At 43.9% G+C, this 18,846-nt stretch overlaps 1 protein-coding gene across 3 annotated transcripts; it reads right to left on the bottom strand.

The window, feature by feature from the left end:
• Positions 1-1,164: 1,164 nt before the first annotated feature.
• Positions 1,165-16,549, bottom strand: SC5D (sterol-C5-desaturase). 3 transcript variants are annotated; one of them, XM_043534175.1, is made up of 5 exons: positions 16,407-16,549; positions 10,380-10,597; positions 9,155-9,287; positions 7,006-7,106; positions 1,165-5,325 (listed from the first exon to the last, which is right to left on the bottom strand). In XM_043534175.1, exons 2-5 carry the CDS (start codon positions 10,587-10,589, stop codon positions 4,873-4,875), a joined length of 897 nt encoding a protein of 298 aa, XP_043390110.1. In that variant the 5' UTR covers positions 10,590-10,597; positions 16,407-16,549; the 3' UTR covers positions 1,165-4,872. The 3 variants fall into 3 exon arrangements, with proteins under 3 accessions (XP_043390110.1, XP_043390111.1, XP_037738142.1); XM_043534176.1 differs by having other exon boundaries at positions 16,402-16,549; XM_037882214.2 differs by lacking the exon at positions 16,407-16,549 and adding an exon at positions 13,133-13,316.
• Positions 16,550-18,846: the final 2,297 nt, after the last annotated feature.

Here is an 18,846-nt window from a genome sequence, read left to right on the forward strand (position 1 = left end):
GGACTTTGGCACCTTACCCTGCATAGGCAATTTTGAAAATACCATTAGGCATCTGTGTGCATCTCTAGGGCCAGATTCTGAAACATATGGAGGCACCTAAGTGTTTAAACATTAGTGATTGACTCAGGTGACTGGCGGTAGGATAGAGGAAGGAGTTTGAATCCTCTGTTTGGTCTCTGAGGGACCTGGTGTCAATAGGCAGAGACTGAGGACTGAAAGACAATAGAAACAAGACCATCTTCTCAACTCTTGAGATAGTATCTCCTGCTCAGGCTGGAGGAAAGTTGGCAGGGCCAGTTCTCATTACCTACACAGTTCCTCGTAGAAAAGGAGTACTTGTGGCACCTTAGAGACTAACCAATTTATTTGAGCATAAGCTTTTGTGAGATGTGAGCTGTAGTTCACAAAAGCTTATGCTCAAATAAATTGGTTAGTCTAAGGTGCCACAAGTACTCCTTTTCTTTTTGCGAATACAGACTAACACAGCTGTTACTCTGAAACTTGTTTTGATAGAGAGCTGCAGTCTCTAGAGGTATCAGTCTGGCCTCTCTTACAGTCACTATGTCTTATCTCTTTGCAAAAGGGCACTAGAAAGCCTGGCTGGCATTCCTGATCTTCTATACACACACCTTGTGCTGTAGTCTGTAGGCAGATGAAGTGGACTGAGGACTCTGTAATCCCTTCTGGTTTATTGTGGTGACAGCACTGATCCATGGGGTGGGGTCTTGCTTTTACCTATTTTATTAATTATCCAGCCACCCAGCAGTTAAACCACCTCTGTAAAATTCCTTTTATTCTCTCTGGTCTGATACTAGAGCACTGCAGGCGTGCAATGGTGCTTTACAGATTCACCATGTCCTTCACCAAAGAGCACCCACATCCAGCATCTGAGCTGACCAAGTACCAAACAGGTGCGCTCAGCACCTGGAAAGGGCCTTAAAGAAAGCCCACATCCTTTTTATTTGTTCTGACACAAGCAGAATGGCTATACTTGTTCAAACACTCTGTGGCAGTGTCAGACTGCAAGCAAAAATAATACAGCCAGTGGGAATAGGCATTTGCTTCTTACTCTGTTCAAAGATTTGTTGCAGAGGCCATTTCTCCTCCAAATCATTTGGCTGTAGAGATCTTGTAAAGTGAAGAACAAAACCATTGTACATTTAGTTCATTTAAAATGCAGACTTTTATTACTTGTTCAGAAAACATTAGCATTAAAGACCAACACACACTGGTCTGCAACAACTCCTTTCAACACAACCTTCATACAGTAACTTCATTTATTTACACAAACATACTATGAACTCTTCTGCCTGTGCGCCATGGCTTGTTTTCAGGAGGGTAAAGGTCTGTGCAAGCCGCTTCACTTGTTTACAGTATGAACCAGAGACATTCTGTTGGAACACTGCTGTGCATGCATCACACTTCTGCCTGCCAGTCCCTCCCAGTGGCTAAAGTACGCTTTGTGCAGAAGTTTCTAAAGTTGGAAACGGCTGACGAACCTGTACCCACACCCTGCCTTGCCAAATCTGAACCGGAGAACACTAAGACGGAGGTTCCCACCAACTGGTATCCAACACTCACCCATCTCTGCTTGAATATGGGCTTGTGAGTTCTAGACGTCTTAGTCAAGTCACACATGCTTCAACTCCCTGTGCAGCTTGGGCACCCCTTGGAAGGAAGGGGTCACAGATGTAGTCCAACAAACCAGGTAGCGTTGCGCTAAGAGGTTGGGAACTGGTGCACTAAAGATTTCTCCTTTCTTTGCAGTTAACATAATTGCATGGAGAGGAACACATCTATCCATCTAAACTGCTCTTACCATCTCAACTTACATGCCTGCTTCCCTTCCTCACCCAGTGCTCTTCAACTATTTAGAATATTTAATTTATGGATAATATATTGGTCATGCTACTACAGCCAACAGTGCATAGCATTTGGTGAACAAGCTCACACTGTCCAAACAGCCTTCTCATAAGGAAGGCCACCTTTTTCCTACTCTGATGATCCATTTCTTCTATGTGTTCACTGTTCTAATTGCTGATATCTAACCACTCTATGCATTAGCATTTCTCTAACTAATTTATGAACAGAGCAGGGGACTGACTTTCAGGTGAAGTCAGTGGGAACTGCAGATGTTCAGCATCCCTGAAAAACCAAGCCCTAACTGCATTATTTTGTTCTCCATTTAAGGAATTATAACAGGCATTTGGTTTTCATTGGGGGACTTTGCTATTCTGTCTGTATTAATATTTGCACTTCTGATTTGTATTTTAGAAGTGCTTTTTGAATAGAACTTACAGTAGGAACTGAACTTACCCTGTAGGGGGGAAAGGTTCTTCATGATCATACCTAGATTTTTCAAAACAAAAAACCACACATGTTTTAAGCCCCCTCCTGCCTACCTTACAGTGAGTTGGGGACACAAGAGCAGAATAAGGCCCCACAGGACTTCAGGAGAGGTATTTAATGAACTTCACAAACCAAAACCTCATGTTGCCCAATTCTCCCAGGAACCAAGTGCTCAGAAGTAGAGCAGGAGCAACAGCTTTGGTGCATGCCCGTAACCTACCCCTGTACAGGCCAGCCAGAGTCCTGCTTAGCCAGCACCAGGCTTCAGAAGCACCCACTGAAAAAGCTGGGACAAGAACTCCAGGGCACAGGTACAACTATTTCAGAGCAGCATAAATCAGAATCCAGTATGCAGTTCCCCTGGCTAATGGAGCTATTTAAGACCTTAGCAACACAGGGCAGGTCATTTTGCTCCAGCGAGTCTGGGGAAGGGGAAAGAGCCCGGTGGGGCTGAAACCTCTACCAATTGGTTGCTCTGTTCCATTCTCAACAACCTTCAGAGGGGATGAGGCTGCTAAGTGGTTAGGGCTCAGCAGCCAACCTTCTCTACAATGGTCCTCTTTTTATCATGCAAGTTTCAGTGTTTTCCTACACAGCTTCTCTGCCTGCAAGGCCAGTTCTACCCAGCTCCCCATTCAAACTATTTCACCACAGATAAATTGTAAGGGAACTTACTGCCATGCAAGATTTAAAAAACCAGATTATACTACTATACACCAGGGGATCCTTGCTTCCTGAAGGAGGGGGGCAGGAAAAAACCCTACACACCATTCCTCTTCAGCTCTCTCCTCATGTTAGGTAATTTTGTAATGCTAGGTAAACTGTATTAGACCCAGCAAAGCTTTAATCTCTTGTAAGCAGTTTTTAAAAGAACTGGTCTCTATAGCTGATAAGAAAAACCTAAGATTTAAACTAACTAGGCTGTTAGAATACTGTAAAACAGAACCGTCTTCAAAATTCTTAGCACACCTGTTCTACATCAAAGCTGTGAGATTTAGTGTAGTGCATGTCTGCACAATAAAAATATTTTTGATTGATTACTCTTAAGTCAGATGCTAACAGGGAGAAAAGAAAAAAGCAGCAAATAGAAAGCCAATAAGTCACCTGGTAGCTTTCCCAAACTGATGTGAAGTGAATGTTAAGACATCTGCAAGTATTTCCCCACTTCTGAAAACAGTGGCCAAACTTAAAAAGTTTTCCTTCCTTCAAAAGGTACAGTATTACTGTAGGATTTCAACAGGAATTATAAATACATTTGTCAAAAGACTACAAAAAACTCAGATTGAGAAGAATTTCCTCAAGGACAGAATTCCTGATGCTATAAATCTAAAGTGGGAGAAATTACCCTGTTTGAAAAATACTGAAAGCTTCTTGGAATTACAACAGTCTATGTTCCTACAGTTACTTTGGGCAGTCATTCTGCATGATTTGATTGGGAAAATTGACAATATAGAATACAATTACTTTATTTGTAGCAAACGCTATTATATCAGTGCTAAAAATATATACAACATGCAAAAACTTATGCTGTTGTCATGTTGTTCAAAGACCTTCTATTAACCATTAGAGATGGGAGCTCATGCTTTCAAATTCATTAAGCCCAAGTATAAGGCAATATAAATGTGGGCAGGTGGAAAAAATGTTCCAGTTGACAATGCAATAGCATTGATAGATCCATTCAAACAATTTGACATGTAGTTTATATAAACAGTGTAAGATTTTATTTAAAAAATGGTAGGGCTGGTCTATCTTCCTCCTATTTTAAGATACACAAGATTTCTGCCAGAACATTAGCTCTGTTTTGATTCAGTTGGTTTCTATTTTAATGCTAAGCTAATATATAAAAGTTGCTGGATAAGTAATTGGGAAAATGTGTGTTCCCTCTTTTATTAAGCTGGAGGTATGTGCATGCAGAAAAGTATAGTCACACATTCCATATGCAAAGCATTAACTTACATTGACGCACACGTCTTCCTTTATTCGATCAATTTTCCTTTGACGTACACTGAGCCAATAGTGAAATTTCTGTATAGCGCCACCTACAGCATCCTGGCTCAATTAGCAAAATTCCTAGTAAGCTATCACTGTGCAGAGATCACTTACTATCTGAAACAATGTACTTCCAGGAGAAAGCTTTTGAGCAGGGCAAAAAGATCTTCTGTTATTGCTGTTATGGCAGAATTGAAATGCAGACTTAATACATTAGAGCCTATACTAGAAAATGCACTCCCAATTTCAATGCTCTGACATGTGCATTAAGTGCTGCAGAAAAATCTTTTCATTATTGCATCAACATTAGACATTACATAGGTCTTATGTTTTTCACTCTCACCATACATGGCCCCCATTATGGGACTGTATTGGGGTACTTAACTACACAGCTCCACCATAACCACCCTACTAAGCACCTAAAATGCTTGCATCCCAAGAATGCTATAATAGGGGAAGGGCTCTTTATAAGTAGTTTTTTCCTTTTAAAAAACTGTAGAAGTCAGGGCCTTTTTACAATAGCTTGAGGAAAATTTATTTATTCTTTAGACTGTCTCTATTCACCAATTCTTCATCCACATGGCCATTTTTAATACTGGCCAATTCTCCGCTCTTTAGCTTTTTCAAATAATCATGTGGCCCTTTCCCTTCAAAGGATGAGGGGCTTTTGTAGGAGCCCCCAATTTTATCCCAGAGTGTGAAATACTGACCGTAGTTGTAATCAAAATACAAGTGATGATCGGTGTGATGGGCAGAGCCATTGATAATGTGTTTCAAGAAATCCGGCACGCGGTAATCGCCATCATGAATAGAGATTGTCCAGACATTGACAGCAATGTAGAGACCCAAATAGGTCACTTTGTGCAAAGGAAAGAGGAAAGGATAGATGTGATATGGAATACTCTGCAGGAAGCCATCCACAGGGTGGAAGGCGTGACTTGCAAATGGCGTAGCAACCTTCCAGCGGTGATGGGGCTTGTGCAGACGCTAAAGAACAGAACAGAGTTAGTGCCTATGTTTTGACAAGGCAAAAAACAATTGGGGCTTCAATCTGGCACCTCCTAGCTCTATACTGCCTACCATATGACTAGGAATGTCTGCATAACTGCATTTTACTGTAGCTCTATTTCTTCCTGGTCTCTCTCAACTTGTAAACCAAGACAGGGTACGGTGGTAGCCAGACACATGCAAGCTCTGCTCAAGCTTGTGTGCTAAAAAACACTGGCCATGGTGACATCTTTGGCTAGCTGCCAGAGTCTGTACCCAGGGGATTGGGTGGCTCAAATGAGCTGCTGCAACCACACTGCCATTTTAGTGTGGCAACTGGAGCCGAGTCAGCTGCTGTGTAGACATACATTGCTGCTTTGGCAGGGGAAATGTCTGGAAGCAGGTCCAAATGGCTTATTTGCCACCCTGCAATTTGTGGTGTTTAAATCACTCCTGTACTGCAGAGAACAAGGTCAGATGAAAAAGGACATTTTTCATCTAGAGTTTGACACCCACAGAATTGAAGATTTCCACCGTGTTAATGGGTCAGGTTAACTAGTGACACCACCAGGGCCATGAGAAACAAACATTTATCTTATGCTAGATAAAAATCTAGTCCTATGTTATGCTTTGGCTTTCAGATCAGACCTTGTCAGTGGAAAGATTCCACTTCTACTTCAATGGGGTGTATTCACAATGTCTTTTACAAGCAATCCTAACCAGTTCCCTGTGGGTTAAGTAATCTCATTTTGCCAACATGGAAACTGAGGCAGAAAAGGGGATGCGACTTATCCTAGGCTGTAGGGGGAATTCTCTGAACTGGATTCAGACACAAGAGTTCCTGGCTCCCACACCTGAGTTCAGACCAGGAGCTGAAACCTAAAATGCTCACTTACATTATACCACCATTGGACTAGAAGGAATTAAGCATGTGAGTAGCCCCAATTAATCCCATGGGATTACTCATGTGCATCAATTCTTTGATTGAGGCCTAAAGCCTTTATTTTTCGAAAGACATTGTGACAATGTCAATAAACATTGACATATAAGGTACACAACCAAAATACACTGGGGAGGAAAAAACCTCAGCCCCATCCCAGCCCTTATGCTGCTTAAAGAGGGCCAGAGCTGAGTGAAGGGCCAGAGCTAGGGAGGATTCCTCCAGCACAGGAACTGTGGCAGACATTCATAAGGCTGCCCTCCAAGGACTCCCCTTGCAAAACCCAGCATAAGGGACAGGGCTGGGAAGGGTACATCGAAAAGATTCTGAGCAGTATTGCCACAAAGGAGGCTAGCCTGGGGAAGCTGCCATGCCTTAGACACACCCTCATGGCTCCTACCCCCAGAGGAGCCCAGGGTCAGGTAGGCACAAAGGTGGCTTAAAGCCACTTAGCCCCCCTCCTTCTGGGCTGCAAGTTCTGCGTTACCTTTTAGAGATCTTTGTATCTATAGTAAAAAACCAGTAGCGTTCCATTACATTTTAAAGCAGTCTTGCTAAACTGCCATTAAAATATACTAAACCAGACAGACTTGTCTGTCCTTTCTAATGAAGGATATTTTACTCAGCTCTTCTGGGCAACTGCCCTGATTTTAAAAAAGGGAGGGTCACATCCTGGGTGAGTGGTTATATAAAGTTGTTCCGACATCTAGTAAGCTTTATATCTATATCACTACTTATACCTTGTACACAAGTTTATGATGGAGGAACCTGTGAATCCAGTAAATGCACATGTCGGTGAAGAAAAGGAAAGAGAGCATGCTAAGGATTACACCAAACCATCCTAGGAAAAATAAGAGATTAGACAATTAGGTAAGTGTCAAGATTGTGAGAAATAAGTCTGAAAAGGTACAAGGAGCACATAGAATTACTGAAAGATTTTACTTCTATATCCTGAGGCTAAATCATTTAGGTTATAAAGAACAAGCTCAGCCCAACAGGATTTGCATTGTATTAGTGTAGTGATTCTTGCTGGTGAAAAGTTGGGATTGCTTTTAGGTGCTAAAATGCTGAACTGAACCTAATGGAGAAGATTTCAGTATGGTCTCATCCATAAAGAGATGTGATCTGATCTTAACACCGTCCTCCTAAAAACACATTAGCTACTTGACAGTGTCCTTTAAAGTTACACTTCCACACACCAGCGTATATAAACAGATAGAAACATACAGTTTTTCCAAAACACAGGTGAAGACAGGAAGCAACACAAGACTTGTTTCCACTTTGGAACCAGTGCACAGACTGGATAAATGCAGCCAACAGAGATACTGAAGTTAGGTTGAGTCTCCTAGTTTACAGAGACTTGATTTAACAAACAAACGCTCTTATTACCACTAACACCTTCAAACTGAAAGCCACAACTATTTACTTTGTTGCTTATTACCAATACAAAATGTAAACCTGGCCAATGAAACAGTAAAGTCTCATTGTTTTCTGTGCCTCTCCCCCGGCCCCACCTCTGTTGGGCCCCTGTCCTCTTACTTAGGTTATAATCATCTGGGGACAGGGGCCATCTGTTTGTTACACATTTGTATGCCACCTAGCATGGTGGGGTCCTGGTCTAAGATTGGGCTCCTAAGCCCTGCTGTAACAAATGGATTCCCGGTGCTCCAGTGTTTGGGTTGCAGTTCTGCAGGGGAATGTTTATTTGTTTAACTGAAACCATTTCTAGTGGAGGGAATGGAATGCATGAAAAGGGTTTTGTAAAAAAAATGAGCTTGGACAAAAATGTAAGTTGCAGGCTGCCCTGAAAGCTTCCAATTGTGCAGAAAGGCATGAGGAGCAGCATCCACCCAAATGTTCTAACTGGAATCCCACTTTTTAGATGTGGGAAATTAAAGCTGTATAGTATGTTGTGTGTATGGGAGGTAACTCTTGATTATGCCCTTAGACTTGTACAGCACTCAAAGAACAAACCTAAACAAAGATTTAATTTCAGGCAGGGTTTTTGTAAATGAATCTGTTTAAAGATTGAGATAGCATGAGCCACTAGAGAGGAGAACTGAGTTGCCTCTTTGATGGCATAAACCATTAATGCTGTCAGCTTCACTAGAAATAGGGACTGGTTCTTCAGTTTTAGCTCTTGGATGCACAAGTGGGAGGAATAAGAAACATACCTAGCACACAATGCCACCACCATTTGTGCCAGACTATCTTGTGTCTGCACGTGAAAAAGATCAAGACAAGCTTCTCTTCAGGTGAGGTTTGAAGAGGGTGTAGACACTAAGGCCCTCTCATTTATGGTGGTGTCAATCAGGAGTAACTGCACTGAAGTCAAAGGAGTTACAGTAATTGTCAGGATCAAAGTCCTTTTGTTTAAGTCCCTTGCCAAGAGGAAATTTTTTTGGAGAATTTTAAAGCATCGGAGTTCTGACAGAACGCATGCCATTGTGTTCTTTTGTTGAAGTAATATACAATTCAGCTCAGCTTTGGAAGTAGCCAGGTGTAATACAGCTAGGTACATTTTAATAAACCATTTAGGCAACCTATCAATTTACATAGCATTTTCAGCATGAAGGCATGTTCTCTCACTAAAAGGAGAGAGAATAAATAGGGCTGGACACACTTAAGGGAAAAGAGGTGAGGAAGAAGTAGGTTTTACAGAGCAAGAGAGGTGAGAGTTAGTGGGAGATTGTATTCCAAGCTAAGGGGCTAGTAGGGATTAGAGTGAAGCTAAGAGGGAAGAATGAAATGCATTAACAATTGAAATGTAGCTAGAATGCTAAGTATTAGTATTGTAGGGCCTAGTACCCCATTGTGCTAGGCTCTGTACATTGGAAAAAAGACAGCTCCTGACCCAAGGAGCTCAGTTTAAGTAATGAATTTCCATACCATATGGAGAGTCTTCAATGTTGTCATAAAGCCTGCTGTAACCTCTGACCTCTGCAAAGAAGAGTGCAACTGTGGGGATGCTGATCCAGGGCAGTGACTGCAGAGCATATTTTATCTCGAGCTGCACCTGATTCTAAATAGAAAAGCAGACAGGTTTTAAGTTTTCCAAGAGAATTTGAGTGACTTTTCTGCAGAACAGGAAGAGCAGAGGCACTGCCAACTTCATGCCTGCTTCTGCCCCAGATCAGTGGGCCAATTAAACCACTCACAATACACTCATTTTGTAGAAAAGACCTAAAGCACCACCCTTGTAATAATCCTCATGAATCAAGTTTCCTCTGCCATGTTCTGTCATGAGAGAGCAATTCATTATCCACTGCCAGTACAGTCCTGCCAATAGTGGTCTTTGCTGTCATAAGGTTGTTCATCAAGGAAGTGGCACTTTGTCTCTCTACCTTGAAATATGGAAAACCTCCCTGCCACTGTATTTTTGGAAGAACAACTGTTGGCCTCAGAAGTGCTGGGCTGGAAGGGCCTCACAAGGTCAACTAGTCCATCCCCTTGTGTGGAGGCAGAATGAAGTTAATTTATAATTAGGAGTCCTTTCCACCCACCATCGCTTTTGTTCTTAAGGTGAAGTTTCATGTTTGCATAATGCAATGTAGCCTTGAGATTGGAGGGTGCTTTACCTGTATTTTTGATTTGTCTGATAGGCAGCAGACAATGGAGGAAATGAGTACAAGGTTAGGAAGCTGCCAGTCCCAAGTTCCAATTCTGGTTTATTCACTGGCTTACTAGTTAGTCTTGGGCCACTTAACCTCTGCCTCAGTTTCCCCAGCTTTCCAATGCTGACACCTACCTCTCAGGGGTATTGAGAGGGTTAATTACAGTAGAATCTTAGAGTTACGAAGACCTCAGGGAAATGGAGGTTATAACTCTGAAACAAAATGTTTTTCTTTCAAAAGTTTACAACTGAGCATTGACTTAATACGGCTTTGAAACTAATATTCTGAAGAAAAATGGCACTTAACCAACTTAATTTAAAACCAATCACAGAAGCAGTTTCTGCCTCAAATCTTCCTCCCCCAAACAAGAGTCAGAGTCCATGTGGATCCTCTTAATAGTTGACAAATATTTGAAGCATATCTAACCTTAACTCAGCACAGAATATGAATTCTTGAGAGGTAAAGTTGTTATACTAGGAAAAGGCTGAAGTTCTGCTCACCTCTAGAAACTGGGGGTGTTGCTTCAGAGAGTGATCAAAAACCAAGTAGTAGCTCAAAGTTCCAAACAGCAAATAAAGCACAAGTGCACCAAGATTTGTTACAATAAGGAGACTGGTGATCTGTCGAAAGGGCTCATCCTCAGGCCATGTGGTTGGATACACATATGGTGTAAAAAAGTTGTAATCTACATAGTTCAGGACTAGATCCATTGTTGTACCTAAGGAACATAACAAGTGCATTAATGCTCTGCCTCCAATGTAAACAGTTACATGTCAATGGCATAAACCACCACAATTCTGTGTTCTAAATCCATGATAAATATGGATATTTAATCTCATGTACTTGGATAAACAATTTCACTTGACTGTTGTAAATAGTATGTCGGACTATGAATGGTGTGTTGTTTCAAGTATACATCTTATATATAAGAGCCTATTCCATACTTTTGAAAAGCCAGTGAGAAGTTCTATTTATCTTCACTAAATGGGTATAGCTGGTTAACAGCTATGTAGCTTCCCCCACCTATATGCCTCAGTGAGAACTAAAGCCCTAGGTTTGTCCTAGTTATGACTTCCAATTTTTTCCACAAGTAGTGAAGTGGTAAAATTTTGAAAAGCAGTAACTGGCTTAGGAGTCTGAGTCTCACAGACTTTCAGTGGCACATAAACACCAAGACCCAGATCCTCAAAGGTATTTAGGCACCTAACTCTGGTTGATTTCAGTGGAAATTAGGAGCCTAAATATCTTTGAGGATCTGTGCCCTAGGCACTTTTGAACATTTTACCTGTAGTCCTCTCCTCTCCAGTTAGAGAGCTGCTATACAACAGTAGTTCTCTACCTTTCCAGACTGCTGTACCTGTTTCAGGAGTCTGATTTCTCTCATACTCAAAGTTTCACATCATTCAAACTGCTTACTTATAAAATCAGACAAAAAATACAAGTGTCACAGCACACTGTCACTGAAAGATGGCTTATTTTATCCTTTTGTCTGTATGAAATTTTAGTTTGTACTGTCTTGGCTAGTGCTTTTTATGTAGCCTGTTGTAAGATGAAGGCAAGTATCTGGATAAGTTGATGTACCCCCTGGAAGACCTCTGCATAACCCCAGGGGTACATATACCCCTGCTTTAAAACCACTGCCACACAAGACCACACTTTTTTTAAAGTGGCAATTAGTAAAGGAGTTTAAACAATTTTTCACGCAAGACCGCAACTTGTACTAGTCCCCCAACCCCTGGTTAATACTCTCCTGATAAATTCATTTCAAAGGAGGTTATCACCCATAAGCTTATTTGAAATTCCAGCCCCAAATATGCCACAAGCTTTCCTCTTACCAAAACTTAAAACTCTCATGGTGAGACACAAGAGCCTTAACCATGACCTGAAGTGGCCACATCTAAAGCAAGAAGCAAGGTCTGTGGGCATGGCCCATGAAGTCCCTGGCTTCTCTGCTGAGGTGGCCATTTGTTATAAGTAGACCCTAAATTTCTGAATTTTCAAAATTTGTTTTTAACAAAACATCTCTTAATAAAGACACTTCTCTACTGGACAGCTGCATTTTTTTAATCTACTGACGAAAAGTGCTAAATAAGAAATATGCACTGAGACCACCAAGTTATTTCACAGCTCAGATCAAAAGTAAGCAGCGGGGTCCAGATCATGATCCCTTTACTCTTAAGGGTGACCTGTTAAAATACAAAGGCACTACAGATGTGAACAACTTTCACCAACGTGAGTAAGGCATTCAGTCTCATGGATGGCAACTGATTTCTCTCAAGAGTGACCCAAGCCAGATTAGAACAACCAGTGACGGAGACAAAAAAGAAGGTCCCTCTTGTGACAAGACTCCTGCTGGGCTCTTTAAAATAGAAGACATTTACAAAGGTCTCCTCCTGTGCAATTTGAGAAGGGGAAAAAAGTGAAGGTAAAACTGCTCCAGTCAGAGATCATGCAAAGATCAGTGAGAATACATCCCTGAAAAGGGAAAAGGAAAGGAGCTGGCAGGTAGAGGGAAGACACAGTTTCTGCCCCCATCTGTCATGGATGTGCATGCAGTGGGGTGATACTCCCACAGCCAGAACTGAACCTCCCACCCTGCTGGGATGGTCTCTGAACTGGGAATGTGGGGGTTAGTGCCTACCCCACCGCCCTGCACCCCCTTATCCCCCACCCCCATCTTCTGCTCCCTCCCCTTTCACCCCCTCACTCTTTTGCTAAAAACTCCTCCCTAGTCTCCCCCTGCACCCCCTCCCCCCATCACCCTCCTGCACCCCCCCCCTCTCTCCTTGGCTAAAAACTCCTCCCTAGTCTCCTTGCACCCCCTCCCCCCAGTGTGCCCCTGCATTTCCCGCCCCCATCTCCTTCTGCTCCCTCCCCCTTTACCCTCCTGCACCCCCTCCCCCCAGTGTGCCCCTGCATTCCCCCCCAATCTCCTTCTGCTCCCTCCCCCTTTACCCTCCTGCACCCCCTCCCCCCAGTGTGCCCCTGCATTCCCCCCCCAATCTCCTTCTGCTCCCTCCCCCTTTACCCTCCTGCACCCCCTCCCCCCAGTGTGCCCCTGCATTCCCCCCCATCTCCTTCTGCTCCCTCCCCCTTTACCCTCCTGCACCCCCTCCCCCCAGTGTGCCCCTGCATTCCCCCCCCATCTCCTTCTGCTCCCTCCCCCTTTACCCTCCTGCACCCCCTCTCCCCTTGGCTAAAAACTCCCCCCCAGTCTCCCCCCAGCGTGCACCCCCCCCCCCCAGTCTCCTACCTGCCCCAGCCGAGCCCCTCCCCGCTGACGGCCCGGGCCGAGTCCGCCGCGAGCGGCTGTAGCGCTGAGATGGGGGCGTGGCCACCTCGGCTTCCCCCCACCCCCCCCCAGCGCGGCAGGGAGGCGGGGCTTCGAGGTAGCCTGATGAGGCGTCAGAGCCCGGCCCGGCTCGCGCGTTGCGTGACGCAGGCGGCGCGCGGCTGCCGCGCTCCCGCAATAGGTGGGCGCCGGCTCCGCCCCGCGAGCGAGCCCGGGGCCGGGCCGGGGCCGAGCGCGTGCTCTGCCGGGCCCCGTGCCCTGCTGAGCGAATGCACGGTCGCGGCGCAGGTGTCATGCGTGCCATTTTCAGAGGTGTTACCGGGGGGGGTGGGGGGGGGAAGTTGGCACCTTTCTGCCGCTTAAAAAAAGGTGCGAGCAGAGCAGGCAGCCCCCCGACGGAAGGGCTCGATTAGTCAAGTGTCCCCTTGATCACTGCATCGCAGGCTTGCCGTGATGGAGCCAATCGAGCCAAGATTACAACAGGAGGTAGGTTTATTACAAGGAGATATTGGAATCAGACATGTGGGGCTGGAAAAGGCGTCTCCAGAGGAGATCAAGTGTAGCCCCTTGCACCCAGGGCCAAGAAAACCGAGACCATCCCAGGCGGATGTGTGTGTAACCTATACTTAAAAACCTCCCTTGATGGCGATTGCACAGCCTCCCTTGGAAGCCTATTCGAGTTTAACTACCCCTTTAGTTAGGAAGGGCCAGAATCAGTTAGCTAGCTCTTGATGTTTGGAAGTATTTGATAACAATTGGCATGTCTAAGCTATTGAAGGGAGAAAAACAAGTCTGTTGAAAAGAACCACCACAAGACCCATTCTGGGGATGTGGAGTTCTTGTATTACCATGGAAATGGATGCTGTAGAAAAAGCCCAAGATGATCCAGTAGGTGTGGACTGGAGGAGGGAAGGAAAAGACAACACCTTCCAGTCATCTGGGAAATATTTCCCCAACCTTTAGAAAGGTTAGCTGAATACTCCTAAACACAGAACATAGTTAGATGCTGTATGCCAGGTATCTGTTTTACTTAAATCAATCACTATTGGGCCTGTGTCACAATGTATCTGGTATGCATTTTAAGCAGCTCACTGCCATATCCTTTCTGAAAGGAGGTTACTGGGGGTTCAGTTAGAAGGTCCCAGTTGGAGACTAATGACTACTCACCCTGCCTAATGTTTTGTGGGCTGTATTTTACAATCTGTTAAACATTTGATAACCTATGCTGGTATGAAGACAGGAAATACAGCAAATCAAACCAGTGTACCATCTAGCATATTATCCTAGGGTGGCCCATATCAGACACACCTGAAGGAAGGTGTGGTAATGCCTATAGTAGAAAATGAGTAACCTGCCTACAGGAGATGTTTCTTTCCAATCGCTATATGCTGCTAAACGATCCTGATTTTCAAGCACCCAAATACGTGCTGGGTCTCTCTCAATACCCAGTAAAGCTACATTACTAACAAAGGCCCTGATCCTGAACTGTTAATCAGTGGGAGTTTTACCATTGACTTCAATGGTGCTGGACTAGTCCCAAAGAAAAAGACTACCTAAACTCAAGAGGACCCAACAACTGCCAGTCAAACATACCACAATAAAAAGCCTATTTAAAATCATCTCATTAATAAAACAGGAGTGGCAATAACTGGTAGGCATTTGTTTCTCTCCAAATGGGTTAATGGCTTTGAAATGTCAGTTGGTATGCAAAATGGAAGATTCTCTGTCACTTAGGAAGGATTAAGACTCCTGCAACTTGTTTTATGAGCAATAACCACACAAATGTGGTTTGAGTGCTTGGAAAGTCCATGCTTTGCAAATCTGAATTTCGATCAATTAGCAGGTATCAAGAATTGCACCTATAGTGTTCAAATACTTTGTCAATGCTAGAAAATCTAGCATCATCTCTCCATAAAGACAAATTACATTACTTTTGAAGGACTTGAGAGCTATGCTGTGTATGACTTCCTTGTTTTATTCAGAGAATATATGAAATATAGTGTAGGTTGAGGGACAGAGATTGTTGCTGATATTGTTAAAACATCAGACAGTCATCCCTTACTGTGTGACACCATTAACAATATTTGTTACCGCTATAGGAATAGGAAATGTATAATGGTGAAGATCAAGGACCTATATAGGGCTTGAGTTTGTTTCTATATATTCTACATGGATCTCTATGCATCCATGCAATGCCTCCCACATCTACACTGTTACTTTTAGCAGTGTAGCACCCTGCTGCCTTCCGGTTGCCAGAGTCTTTCCCCACCACAAAGGCAGGCTCTGGCAGCAGTCAAAGGCTCTGGCAGTGGTGAACTGGAGCCAGAACCAGAGCCTTTCCCTGCCTGATGTAGCTACACACCATAGTGACAAGTGTGGATGCAGCCTGATTTCACCCTGGTGTGTAGCTACACATGCACTGCCCCTACTCTACATGCTACTACAAGTGAAATGGAAAGTGAAACTGACCAGGGCAAGTAGAGTCAAGGGCAAAGGAGGAACAGAGGGGGCAAACAGTGAAAAGACCAAACCTCTAGCCAAAATTCAAACTTGAGTGCTAAAATTAACCCTGACTTGGTTATTGTTCCCCACCCCCCCAGAGTTGCATCTAGTGACCTTACTAAAATTGGGGCCCCACTGTGCTAAGTAGTTAGTTCATACTGGAAGAGATGGTCTCTCCCTTGACTAGCTTATACTTCAAATATAAAAAAGAGTGGAGGGGAAATAGAGGTACAGATAGGAGGAGTGACTTGGGCCACCCTCACACAGCAAGTGAGTGGCAGAGCTGGGAGTAGAATTTATGTCTCCTGGACTTCTCCTCCAATCCCCTGTCTACTAGGCTAGGGGTTCTCAAACTTTTTCTGAGTGAGCTTCCCTCCCCCCAACATGCTGTAAAAACTCTACAGCCCACCTATGCCACAGCAGCTTTTCCTGTATATAAAAAAGTCAGGGCAAGCATTACAGGGTTGCAAGCAGGGCATTTACCTGGGGCCACACATCACACAGTCCCCACAAATCTAAGTTACTTAGTGTACTGTGGTGCCTCCTGCTGGCTGTCCTGGGGATTAGCTCTGTTCACTAGCACACTGTCCTCTGGTGGTGCCTCACCACCATCACTCCTGCTCTAGGACCCATGACTCTTTAAGGGCAACAGTATCCTCTTCTGTGACAGCTCTCTGGCTGTGCTTCCCCCTTCCAGGGGATCTGCAGTCCACTGTTCAGCCACTTCCCTTACCTCAGTCTGCAAACTCCAGCAGCCATCCAGAAATTGTCTCTCACTCCCCCAGTCTCTGCTAGCAGTACTGCTCTGTCCAGGGTGCTGGCCATTCTTTCAGTCTTCCAGAGACAGTCCTTCCTCTATGAGCTCCCAGTAAAGAAATGTCCTCTAGTACTTTGTAGCTCTCTTTTTATATGGGCCTGCTTGGCCCTGATTGGCTGCTCCCTTCAGCCCTTCTCTGATTGGCTGCCTCCTGTGCAGCCTCCCTAGGGCTTTATTAACCCTTTAGAGCGCAGTGCGGGGCAGGCACCCCATCACACATAGGCTTTGATTTCAGCCCTGGGCGGGGCTCGGGGCCCCAGGCTTCAGCCCAAGAGGTGGGGCTTCGGCTTTCTGCCCTGGGACCCAGCAAATCTAATGCTGGCCCTGCTTGGCGGACTCCCTGATATCTGCTCGTGGCTCCCACAGGGGGCTCCGGACCCCTGGTTGAGAACCACTGTACTAAACCTCTTCCAGTGAGGCAACTAAGTACATGTGGCCTACACTTCAGAGGTGCTGAGGTAACTGAAGTCCGTGGATCCTGTGGAGGCTTAGCACATCTGAAAAAATCAGGCCACTTTTTAGTGAGGCGCCCAAATATGCAATTAAGGGGCCTAAGCTTAAGTACTGTACCCAAGTTGATTTCAGGGGACTTGCACTGGCATAAAACTGGAGTGACGATGATGATGATGAATCAGACCCAAACTACATGGGGATTTTATTCTTGATCATGTCTGTTTATGAGGACAGTGAGGGGCATGACACAAAATGTAGATTACTGAAAATACATTGTACGTTTCAAAGTCAGATCAACTCCTGGTAAGGTGTTTGAAATTCCATTCTTAATAACAACCCAAGCTATCACTCCTTAGTTACAGCAACAATCAGCATAGCAACTGGAACAGGTACAAACGTTCGAGCTTCAGGTTTGTACACGCCAAAGAAAATGGTTATCAGATATACGTGAAATGAGGAGTACTGTTTTTTGAGCTGTTCAAAGTCAAATGATCCAGGTTATATTCAGACACAAATCGACAAACGGTGCGTATTGTCTTGACATACAGCCTCCGTCTCATTCTTTTGCTTTTTCCTGACATATTGTCTTCCTTTTGTGCTGTAATTTAACATGATGCTGTTTGGAATATTTCTGTTTTTGCTGCAGCACAAGCTACAGCAAGCTGGAGACAGTGTTTTCTAATAGTTAAAGCAGGAGACATGGATTCTCTTCCTACTACAGCGGGGGTCAACAACCTTTCAGAAGCGGTGTGCCGAGTCTTCTTTTATTCACTCTAATTTCAGGCTTTGCGTGCCAGTGATACATTTTAATGTTTTTGGAAGGTCTCTTTCTATAAGTCTATAATATATAATTAAACTATTGTTGTATGTAAAGTAAATAAGGTTTTTAAAATGTTTAAGAAGCTTCATTTAAAATTAAATTAAAATGCAGAGCCCCCCTGGGCTGGTGGCCAGGACCCAGGCAGTGTGAGTGCCACTGAAAATCAGCTCCGTGCCATAGGTTGCCTACCCCTGTACTACAGCTACTGATTTACTCTGTGACCTTGGCCATGTCACCTAACCTCTCTGTACCTCAGCTTTTTCTATCCATCTATTCTCACTTTAAATCTATTTAGTATATTTTGCTGTTTCAAGTGATTTAACTTTTAAATCCCTAAAGGTTATGCCATAGAAATGCCTCAGACCTTAGGGGCAAGGTAAGCAGTCCATTGTGTATGTTATATTGCATATTGAAATATAGGGTCGGCTTATGAAAGGGTCATACAGTTTTTGCCATTTTTACCGATCCATCTTGGGGGGGTGGCTTATAAACGAATGGGCTACTTCGTACAAAAAATAAAACAGATCTGGCAAAGATCTCTGCCACGATGCCTACATAAAACTGACCGTGGTTAGGCTGATGGTGGGTGGAGTCCGCTGCCTATCATGCAAACTAATTTTGTCTCTTTTTTTTCCCTTTTGCTCCCTGCTCTGTCTATACCCATCTTTTCTTTCTTGTCTTACACTTAGACAATAAGCTCTTGGGGGAAGAGCTGTCATTTTGTTCTGTGTTTGTGCAGCAGCTAACACAGTGGGGTCCCGGGCCATGACTGGAGCTCCTAGATGTTAACAAATAATAACAATAATAAACAATAAATAAAGTATCAATGTAGCCTTAAATATTTTCACTGGGGAAGGCACCCCAAACATCACAGATAAATGCAAAATGGAACAAATTGTTTAATAGCACATATTCTAAGGAACCTTTCCCAAACCAGAAGAAGAATTGTGTGTAGCTCGAAAGCTTCTCTCTCTCACCAACAAAAGTCGCTCTAGTAAAAGATGGTACCTCACCTACCTTGTCTCTCTAATTTCCTGGGATCGACACAGCTACACTGCATGCATAACTCCACACAAGGAGTTT

Source organism: Chelonia mydas, chromosome 22 (genome assembly GCF_015237465.2).
Source record: "Chelonia mydas isolate rCheMyd1 chromosome 22, rCheMyd1.pri.v2, whole genome shotgun sequence".
Taxonomy (NCBI): Eukaryota; Metazoa; Chordata; order Testudines; family Cheloniidae; genus Chelonia; species Chelonia mydas.

Excerpts from the sequence above, each read along its gene's own strand:
- SC5D (XM_043534175.1), bottom strand. The coding sequence starts at position 10,589 with ATGGATCTAGTCCTGAACTATGTAGATTACAACTTTTTTACACCATAT. Across the intron at positions 9,288-10,379 it reads AACACCCCCAGTTTCTAGAG|AATCAGGTGCAGCTCGAGAT; the intron begins GTGAGCAGAACT and ends TTTTCTATTTAG. Across the intron at positions 7,107-9,154 it reads CATTGAAGACTCTCCATATG|GATGGTTTGGTGTAATCCTT; the intron begins GTATGGAAATTC and ends TATTTTTCCTAG.